This window comes from Dipodomys ordii, unplaced genomic scaffold (assembly GCF_000151885.1).
Source record: "Dipodomys ordii isolate 6190 unplaced genomic scaffold, Dord_2.0 Scaffold7, whole genome shotgun sequence".
Classification (NCBI taxonomy): Eukaryota; Metazoa; Chordata; class Mammalia; order Rodentia; family Heteromyidae; genus Dipodomys; species Dipodomys ordii.
The window spans coordinates 23,247,073-23,257,688 of NW_012267223.1; the positions used below are offsets into that span (position 1 = coordinate 23,247,073).

A 10,616-nucleotide genomic window follows, 5' to 3' on the forward strand; every position below is an offset into this window, starting at 1 on the left:
CTGTAGCTCAAGTGGTAGAGCACTCGCCTTGAGCTGAAGAGCTGAGGGACAGCGCCCAGGCCCAGAGTTCAAGCCCCATGACCGACAAAAAAAAAAAAAAAAAGAAACTGAAAAGACAGACCTAGAAAGCCCCTGTGCTTACAGCTCAAGCCATGCTTTCAGTCTAGTTCTACCAACCATACAGATGCTGCCATCATCTGTTCTGGGTTCCCATCTCTATTTCTCAACTGGTACTGTACTTATAGGGAGAAAATGAGCGTGACTAAATTATCTCCTACAGAAGCCTGACTCTAAGCCTGACCACTAGGGGAGTTGGGTGCTGGTGGCTCACACTTGTAATCCTAGCTACTCAGTAGAATGAGATTTCAGGATAGAGGTTTGAAGTCAGCCTAGGCAGGAAAGTCCCTGAGAATCTCCAATTAATTAGCAAAAAGCCAGAGTGGAGCTGTGGCTGAAGAGGTAGAGTGCTAGATTTGAGCTAAAAAAAAAACTCACAGACAGTGCTCAGGTCCTGAGTTCAAGCCCCAGAACTGGCACATACACACATAAAAAGGAGCTAAAAACAATATATTTTAAGATATATATTTTATACCAAAGCTTAAAAACAAGAAGTGCCAGGCACTAATTGATGGCTCACACCTAGCTACTGAGATTTGAGGGTTGTGGTTTAAAGCCAGCCCAGGCCAGAAAGGCCGTGAGACTTTTATTTCATCAATAAGCTACTCAGAAAAAGCTGGAAGTGATGCTGTAGCTCAAGGAATGATAGAGCACTAGTTTTGAGCACAAAGAGGCTCAGGGGACAGAGACCAGGCCCTGAGTTCAAGGCCAAGGCAAGAAAGAAAGCAAGCAAGAAAGAAAGAAAGAGAGAAAGGGAGAGAGAGAAAGAAAGAGAGAGAAACAGAGAAAGTGAGAGAGAACGAAAGAGAGAAAGAAAGAAAAAGAGAAACAGAAAGAGGAAGTAAGGAGGGAGGGAGGGAAGGAAGGAAAGAAAGAAGGAAGGAAGGAAGGAAGGAGGGAGAAGGAAGGGGAAAAAAGTCCCTATTTATAGGCTATTAAAGGAAAGTTTTCCAGAAAAAGTCTCCTATAACCAACTATTTAAATGACTTGCACATATCCTTACAGATATTTTCTCATATTTATCAGCTATAATCCTAGCTATTCAGGAGGCTTACACCTGGATGAGTGCAATTCAAAGCTAGCTTAAGCAGAAAAGTAGTCTGAGATTTCATCTCAGCACAATAACCAGAAAAAAAAAAAAAAACCTGCTGGAGACCGGCACTTGCAGCTCACGCCTATAATCCTAGCTACTCAGGAGGCTGAGATTTGAGGAAAGCCAGCCCAGGCAGGAAAGTCCAGAAGACCCACCTCCAATTAACCATCAGAAAACCAGAAGTAGAGCTGTAGCTCAAAGTGGTAGAACACTAACCTTGAGCAGAAAAGCTCAAGGACAGTGCCCAGGTCCTAAATTCAAGCTCCATAACTGACAAAAAAAAGTCTGGCTGGAAGTAAGGTTCAGGTAGGAAAGCACTAGCCATGAGCAGGCAAGCCAAGGGAGCTCAAGGCCCTTAAGTTTAAGACACAGCACCAACCAAATCAATCAATCAGTAACTAAAAATGAATTCCTGTACGATTGCACTACACAGTTGTTCGGCTTTCCTTTTCTCTCAGACTAGGACTTTGTTCTCAGGTCTCACCTGGGCTGCAGTTGCTGCTGTCTGGAGAAGGCGAGACTCTTCCCAAAGACACCTGGCTACAATCCGGGCAATCTCCATTGGTTTTTCAAGGTACCTGCTCTGTAAGGAGGAGGGAAAAACAGTGAAAAGCTGCAGCAGACTATGGAGGCGTGGACAAAACATCACTAATTTAACACTAATTTCTGCAGAGCCTAAAGGAAGCCTTCCATGGGCTTTCTGTACAAAACTACAGAGGGCTCAAAGCCTGGCTTTCTGCAAGCAGGGGACGAAAAAGAGGGAAGAGAAGAGGGGTGATTTCAAGGGTTTGGACAATGGGTAATTCTGGTCTTACAGGGAGGGAAGTAGCGGACTTTGTTCACAAATATTCAATTTATGGTCAAATCTTTAACATTTAAAACTCAGAGCTATCTTCCTGTGAGGAGTAGGTGTTAATAACATGCTAACACAAGATAATTAGCATTACAGCAATCACTTTATTACTTTTTAATCAGGACATGAGAATTGAATTCTAATAACCATGCTCAAGGGCAAGTATATAATTATTTAGTCAAATGAGAAAATAAGTACTTCCTGGAAAGAAAGCTAACATTCCACTTTGCAGGGCCAGTGTCTCCTACTCTGCTTCCCATCCCACCTGGAGAAACTGCTTGATTCTTCGCAGATTGTGCTGGTAGAGAACATTTGACTCTTGTAGGAAGCGGCTATACTGCTGGTCTATCTCACCCAGGAGATTATGAAACACCAACGTGGCATGTGACTCTTTGCTGGCTGCATATGCCCTATGAAAAGAAAATGATTCTGAAACCTACATTCACATTCACTCACTCACACATACCACTAATTAAGCTAGGCACTGGTGGCTCACTCTTGTAATCCTAACTAATCAGGAAGCAGATATCAGGATCACATTTCAAAGCCAGCCTATGCAAGAAAGTCTGTGACACTCATCTCCAAGTAACCACCAAAAAGCTGGAAGTGGAGCTGTGACTCAAGTGGTAAAAGTGTTAGCCTTGAGCAAAAAAGCTCATGCACAGTGACCAGGCCCTGAATTCAAGCCCCAGTACCAGCCTAGCTCAGAAGAAGGGAAGAGGAGGAGGAGGAGGAAGAGGAGGAGGAAGAGAAGAGGAGAAGAGGAGGAAGAGGAGGAAGAGGAGGAGGGAGAGGAGGAAGAGGAGGGGGGAGTGAGAAAGAGAGAGTGAGAAAGAAAGAGAGAAAGAAAGAAAGAAACCACAACCAAGCAGGAAAAAAAAAAAAGGTAAGCCTGATGCTGTAGCCCATTCATTACATTCCATTTTTCTTTTCTTTTCTTTTTTTAATTCTTTTATTAGCCCAGACTGGTCTCATATTTGGGATCCTCCTGCCTTATCCTCCTCGTTGATTACTAGTGTACACCTCTATGGCTGGCTACTTTCCCATTTTTCTTTCTCAGCAACAATAAATGACATTAATTTCATAACTATTAGCAAGAAATCCAGATATTATTGACCACTTTCATAGTCTTTGTACAAAATATTTGCACAAAATAGACTGATAGGTTGTTTTGACTTAAATTCTCAGTCAACTCTGTGGCCAGATTATTAGTACAAATAAATGCACATTAAGCAATCTAAACCTGGGAGGCCTATCTCCACCATCTCTGAATCACTCGTTGGCTCTTCACCAAATCAGGGCATGTATTCTGGAAAAACTAGGTCATATTAACATAGGCTTGAATTAAGTCAAAATTAATGGGCAGACCTGAATACATTAAAGTGAAAGAAATAGTTGCCATTAATTCCTCTATGAAAGGAATCTTCCTCTTTTCTACATCTCTTTCCTTTAATTAAATGGGAACTACACATATGGACCAAACTTCTATCTGAGATTGATTTTGCAGGTAAAAAGTATTTCTACCATATCCTGGGAGTGTCAGAAATCCCCATGCATCAGAAGAGCTCCCCAAAGGCCAGGCGCTGGTGGCTCACGCCTGTAATCCTAGCTACTCAGGAGGCTGAGATCTGAGGATCGCGGTTCAAAGCCAGCCCGGGCAGGAGAGACTGTGAGACTCCTATCTCCAATAAACCACCAGAAAACCGGAAGTGGCGCTGTAGCTCAAGTGGTAGAGCGCTCGCCTTGAGCTGAAGAGCTGAGGGACAGCGCCCAGGCCCAGAGTTCAAGCCCCACGACCGATAAAAAAAAAAAAAAAAAAAAAGAAGAGCTTCCCAAGTAAATGATCTAAATGAACCTTCAAAACATCTCCCACCAAAGTGGGCTATTCAGGGTGCCAACAGACAGCTGCTGATAAGCCCTTCTAATACAGAAAATGCTTTATAAGCTTAAAGTTAGCCCTTGATCTCTTATCCCTTGATCTCTTACACTCTTATAGTTTTTTTTTAATGACCTGGGTAGCAAAGCCTGAAAGCAGAAGAGATAATGTGAGTACATGCGCACACACGCATGTACTCACACCTGTACTGTGGCTTAAACTCAGGGTCTGGCATGAGCCACCAGCACCTATCTGATCATGGCTCTTGATTCAAACCAAAGCTTAATATTATAGGGAGTTTCCCAGGGAGGACTTACCAGTCTTGACTCTCAATCCAAGGTGCCAGGAACTGCCGCAGCTCCATGGGGAAGCTGTCACTGTATAGTTGATGAAGTTGTTCCAAGTACCGTGTGTCGAGCTGCTGCAACTGATTCCATTGGGCCATCCTGTTGGAATTGGGGGATCAGAACTGTAAAACAAAGTGTTGGTATGGTCACCACAAGCCCAATAAGGGCAAACAATCTGGAAATACATCCACCCAACTATATATATATATGTCAATATATATATATGTATATATATATATATATAATCCCTACCTTTGAAATATCTCAGCTTCTTTAAAACTGGGGAGGCAAATAGGTATAATGCCCAGTTCTAGAAACCTAGACCTTAGAAAAATTCCTGAAGTTCCAGATTTTTACTTCTTCTAATGCCTGCATGGTACGTGGGAAGCCCTAAGTTCAAACCCTAGTACTGAAAAAAGTTGTAACGTCCAACTCCAGAGCTACTGAAATATTTCTGATGATCCCAACCCAGTGCACAGCACACAACAGAGGCTCAACAAATCTGTTTCTTTCTTTCCATTACACACCGTGTGTGTGTGTGTGTGTGTGTGTGTGTGTGTTGTATGTATGTATTTGTGTGATACTGGGATTTGAACATAGGGCATTTAACAAACAGATGTGCTATCAATTAAGTCACACCCCCAAACCTTTTTTTTTTTGTTTTCTTGAGGTAAGTTCTGGCTATACAGTCCAGACTGGACCCAAATGTACAATCTTCCTACCTTGACTTCTCAAGTACTAGGAATACAAGAATGCATCATAATGTCTGACTTACACCTTATGACTTTTCAGGTAAACTATAAACCTATACTGACACCAGAAATAATTCCAGGTATATGAGTTGTCCTCAGGTTCATGTATATTCCAGTAAAATGGTCAACTATGAGAAATAAGTGGTTAGTCACTTTCAGTCCTCTTTCTGCATAGTTTGAGCCATGAAAATGCCTATATAAATCATCTTAAGATCTAAAAATGTCTACAGGTAAGAGCCAAAGACTAAGAAGTTGTAGGTACATATGAAACACTAGCTGAAATAAAACCAGAAACCAACAGCCATTAGATCTCTCTAACAATACTCACAGTATGGTAAAGCTAAATCCACCGCATGAGCTGGGCACCAGTGGTTCTCACTTGTAATACTATCTATGCAGGAGGCTGAGATATGAGGACCAAGGTTCAAAGCCAGCCCAGGCAAACAAACAAAGCCCACATACTCCTTTCTAATCAACAACAAAAAGCCAGAAGTAAAGGTATGACTCAAATGATAAAGTGCTATTCCCATGAGCAAAGAAACAGAATGAGAACATGAAGCCATGAGTTCAAGCCTTAGTACCACCACACCAAAACAAACAAACAAACAAAAAACAACAGCAACAAAAAGAAGCTATTTCGTTGTATATCTTGAATACAGACTAGTCTATTCCCTAAAGCTCCAAGTCATAATCATAAAATGACATCTAGTATACCTGCTCAGTTGAGGGTAAACATTAAAATAGAACATGCACAATTCTCTTTGGATTTTCTTTTTCTTTTCTCTTTTTTTTTTTTTTTTGGTGTCAGTCCTAGGGTTGGAACTCAGGGCCTGAGCACTGTCCCTGAGCTTCTTTTGCTCAAGGCCCCAGCTGCATCTCCAGCTTTTTAGTGGTTGATTCTCCAAGTTTCTCCAAGTTTCACAGACTTTTCCTTCCTTGGGCTGGCTTCAAACTGCAATCCTCAGATCTCAGCCTCCTAAAGTAGCTAGGATTAAGGGTGTGAGCCACTGGTACCTGACAACATTTCTATTTTTAAACATTAAATTTTTAAAAATTAAATTGTCAAAACCTGATTTATTTCTAGGCCCTAACTCTGAGGAGGCTTGTTCTGTTGTAGCTATTTGAATGTTTTAATTGGGACTAATGGATTGTTAGTAATATAAAAATTACACTATTAGCTAGATGCTGGTGGCTCACACCTTGTAATCAATCTAGCCACTCTAGAGGCTGAGATCTGAGGATCATGATTAGAAGCCAGCCTGGGCAGGAAATTCCATGACATTCTTATCTCTGATAAATTACCAAAAAAGCTAGAAGTGGAGCAGTGGTTCAAGTAGTGGAGTGCTAGCCTTGAGCAAAAGCAATTCAGGGAGAGAACCCAGGCCCTGGGCTGAAGCCTCTGGATGAGAAAAAAAAAAAAAGTGCTATTTCTTAAGCTAGAGACTAGCTAGTAGCTTTCCTCATGACTATCTTATCTCTTAGTCTAACCACCATAAGTAATACTGTAACAATATCTTATATCAAAGTAAAGTTATTCTAAATTAAACCCAAAGAGAAGGTAGTATTTTCAAGGAAATCGTGGGCTTTTGGGTTATAGTCTAGAGTAGCTGTGTCAAATAGGTCTTTATAGGCTGCTTAGTTACAAGTCATATTAATTAACAGCAGCCACAAAGCAATCAAAGACTCTTCACAAGAACAGCATATGCTTAAGAGATGACTAGCTGTTTTACTGGAAAAAGTTTTAAAGAGCCCACTTACTTCACAACTTAAATTGTTTTGTCTTGTTTTTCACCCGAGAGCTGAGGACCAAATTCAGGGCCTAGCAATTGCCAAGCAAGTACTCTTCCACTGAGCTAAATCCCCAACCCCAATTAAATTCTGTTTTTTGTGTTGTTTTTCTTTTTTCTTCAAATTATGAGTTAATCAAGAGGCTATGGATATAGCTCAGTTGGTAATGCCTGGGGTTCAATCTCTAGCACTGCAAAAATAAAGAACCACAAAACCCCAACACAACTTAATGTAAAGGACTCCTGAAATTATCATTATCATCATCATTATCATTACTTTGATGGTGTTATCAGGATTTGAACTTGGGCTCACATTGGCTAGGCAAGCATCCTAACATGTGAACCATGCCTCTAGTCTCTAAAAGTATTTCTTATCTACCAAATAATTCTAACCTTGTGGTCAATAAGCACTTCAGTGAATCCCAGAACACACTGGGTGATTTGATTAACAATTTGAATACCAAGTACCAATTTGAGTGCCCAGGAGAGACCAGAAGCCCTTCCATACAGTGTCTAAGGGCACTTATTTCTCCCAAAGCATTTACTAGGCTTACCTTGGCAGATCAGGGACTCTAATGCATCAGGGGAAAGTATGGTACTATTTTCTATAACTGGAGAGAATAGGAAAAAGAAAAAGAAAAATGACAGAGCATGGACTTTTCAAACTAGGGCTTTCTCAGCCCCTTGGTGGATAACCTACCAACAAGTAATATGGCAAATTACCATTTTCTAATAAGGAACTTATTACTGTAAAGATCACTAAAAAAGTGAGTTCAAGGTCACAGTTGTCATTTGTATACTTCATCTAAAGAAACCAAGGGATTTGCTGAGAAACACAGGGGGCCACTCACAAAAGGGATTCATGACATCACTTCATAGAAATTCTCATCTCACATCTACGCACCAGTGGATGTGCAACATGATGGGAAGGTGAAGAGAAGGACAACAGCAGATGTGCACAGTCATCCAGAACAGAAAGATATCTAAAGATAATTCAGAAAGTGATCCTCAGATCCTTTAGAAAGTGATCTAAAGTGTTCCACCTCATCTGTCACGTGATTCTTTTAAATGCTATCTTAGAAATGCCTGTATTTTAAGTAGGGCATACTGCTCCTCTTTGCTTTCAGAAAAGGCTCAAGGGACTAAAGCACCCAAAGAAAGCATGAAGTGATTATATGTGCACTTATTTCCATAGAAACTAGTCCTTTTCTTTTGTCAGTAATGGGACTTGAACTTAGGGCCTGAGCACTGTTTCTGAGCTCTGTTGCTCAAGGCTAGCAATCTATCACTTTGAGCCATAGCTCTGCTTCTGGTTTTTTGGTGGTTAACTTTAGGAGATAAGTGTCTTACAGACTTTCCTGCCTGGGCTGGCTTTGAACCACAATTTTCAGATCTCAGCCTCCTGAGTAGCTAGGATTACAGGCATGAGCTACCAATGCCCAGAAAAACTAGTCCTTTAAAAAGGGTTTTTGAGCCAAGTACCAGTGGCTCATTACTATAATCCTAGCCACCCAGAAGACTGAGATCTGGGGATCATGATTCAAAGCAATTAACCACCAAAAAGATAGAAATAGAGGTGTGGCTCAAGTAGGAGAATACTAGTCTTGAGCAAAAAAGTTCAGGGGCAGTACCCAGGCCTTGAGTTCAAGCCCCAGAACCAGCACACACACACACACACACACACACACACACACACACACACACACGGGTGGGCAGGAAGGAAACTATACTATACTTACAGGATCATTAATTGAGTTGAAGCACATAACACTTAGGATACAGCCAGCGTGCAGTGTAAGTGTCTGTATTGCTAACGTAACTGATCTCCTAGCTGGCCTTGCTTCTCATTCTTGGCTGCCATCTGCTAAGCTCCTGGCATCCACTCTGTTCTTTTAGCTACTCAAAGTCACCAAGCTCCTCCCTGCCACAGGCCCTCACACAAGCTTTCCTTCCAACAGCACCACTTGTCTCTGCAGGAGTCGCAATCACTCTGCAGGACTGGGAGGCCCAGGAGGACGGGCAGAGCCTCAGCTCGTGGCCTCTAGCATGCCTCTCCTCTCTCCACCACCCAGCACAGTGCTCCTGACTCTTAGCCTGAGCACTGGCTCTGTGAGTGAAGAAATCTCACTGAGTATTGCCTCCTGATGTTCAAGTTTTCCCAGCTAAGGCCTCAGCTATCAGAGAATAAAGATACGTCATCCTGCTGTGCCTCCCCGAATTCCTGCCCACACAATCAGTACGTATAATAAAATGTTTACCTTAAATTTAGGTTGACTTAAATTTTTTTTTTTTGGTGCCGTCCTGGGGCTTGAACTCAAGGCCTAGGCAACTATTCCTGAGGGTTGTCCCCTCTTCCCTGCTCATGGCTAGCACTCTACCACTTGAGCCACAACTCCACTTGGAGCCACAGCACCACGTCCAGTTTTCTGGTGGTGTAGAAAGAAGGGTCTCACAGACTCTCCTGCTCAGGCTGGCTCTGAACCATGATCCTAAGGATCTCAGCCTCCTGAGGGATGACAGGCATGAGCCACCAGTGCCTGGCCACTTCTGGCTTTTTGATGGTTAATTGGAGTTAAGAGTCTCATAGACTTTGCTGCCTGGGATAACTTCAAACTTCAATCTTCAGTCTTCAGATTGCAGCCTCCTGAGTAGCTAGGATTACAGATGTGAGATACTGGCAGGCAGCAACTTACATTTTTTCCCAACTTAATGAAAACCAAATGTAGTTTTAGATTTGATTTCCATGGAAAAGTAATTCATAATTTTAAGGGAAAAGAGTTTGCTAATAAAACTATTTTAATAATAAACCTATTTTCACTACATACTTTCTAAATGGTTCATCCAATCTTGCTCTTTCAAATGTTATCCATAACTGAGCATGGTAGCTAAAGCCTAGAAGGCAGGAAGTTCTCCACAATCCATTGCTACCTTAATCTACACAGCCAGCATCTCTTCCTAGACGGCTGCTGCCTTAATGTCTTCATCCTTGCCTGTTTGCAGTCCATTCCCTGCAGTGCAGATCCTTTCTAAGTGTAAGCCAGAGCCTTCTTCATTCCTCTGCTTAACACCTCTCAGAAAAAAATTTAGACTCCTACAGTGTATAACCCATGGATAAGCCTTTCAGCCCTGAGATGCCTCTAACCTCCTCCCCTGCAGCTCTCTCCCTTTTTCTTCTTTTTTTTTTGTCAGTCAAGAGGCTTGAACTCTGAGCTCTTCAGCTCAAGGCTAGTAATCTACAACTTGAGCCACAGCATTACTTCCAGTTTTCTGGTGGTTTATTGGAGATAAGAGTCTCATGGATGTTCTTGTCAGTGCTGGCTTTGAACTGTGATCCTCAGATCTCAGCCTCCTGAGTAGCTAGAATTACAGGCATGAGCCACCAGTGCCTGGCCTTTTCCCTTCTTATTCCTGTCTCTTTCCAGCTCCTAAAATATACACTGTCCATTTCTGCCCCAGGCCTTTCGCATTTGCTTTTCTTTCCACCTAAATAGCCACATGGCTACTCCCTCACAAATGTCCCATGACACCAATCTATTCAGAATATAACACATCCAGCCTGGCGCCGGTGGCTCACGCCTGTAATCCTAGCTACTCAGGAAGCTGAGATCTGAGGATCACAGTTCAAAGCCAGCCCGGGCAGGAAAGTCCATGAGACTTGTATCTCCAATAAACCACCAGAAAACCGGAAGTGGTGCTGTGGCTCAAGCGTTAGAGTGCTTGCCTTGAGCTGAAGAGCTGAGGGACAGTGCCCAGGCCCAGAGTTCAAGCCTCACAACCGACAAAAAAAAAAA

The 10,616-nt window shown here is 42.3% G+C and overlaps 1 protein-coding gene across 4 annotated transcripts in view; it reads right to left on the reverse strand.

Annotated features, from left to right (window-relative positions):
* Window positions 1–10,616, reverse strand: part of Stat3 (signal transducer and activator of transcription 3 (acute-phase response factor)) — a 61,302-nt gene that overhangs the window by 27,961 nt on the left and 22,725 nt on the right. For 3 of the 4 annotated variants that reach the window (XM_013037955.1, XM_013037957.1, XM_013037958.1), the window contains exons 2-4: window positions 4,257–4,408; window positions 2,329–2,473; window positions 1,695–1,793 (exon numbers count right to left, since the gene is read on the reverse strand). In XM_013037955.1, coding sequence (XP_012893409.1) covers window positions 1,695–1,793; window positions 2,329–2,473; window positions 4,257–4,384 — 372 coding nt within the window. In that variant the 5' untranslated portion in view covers window positions 4,385–4,408. The remainder of the gene's footprint in view (window positions 1–1,694; window positions 1,794–2,328; window positions 2,474–4,256; window positions 4,409–10,616) is intronic. The other variant, XM_013037956.1, reaches the window with a different exon arrangement.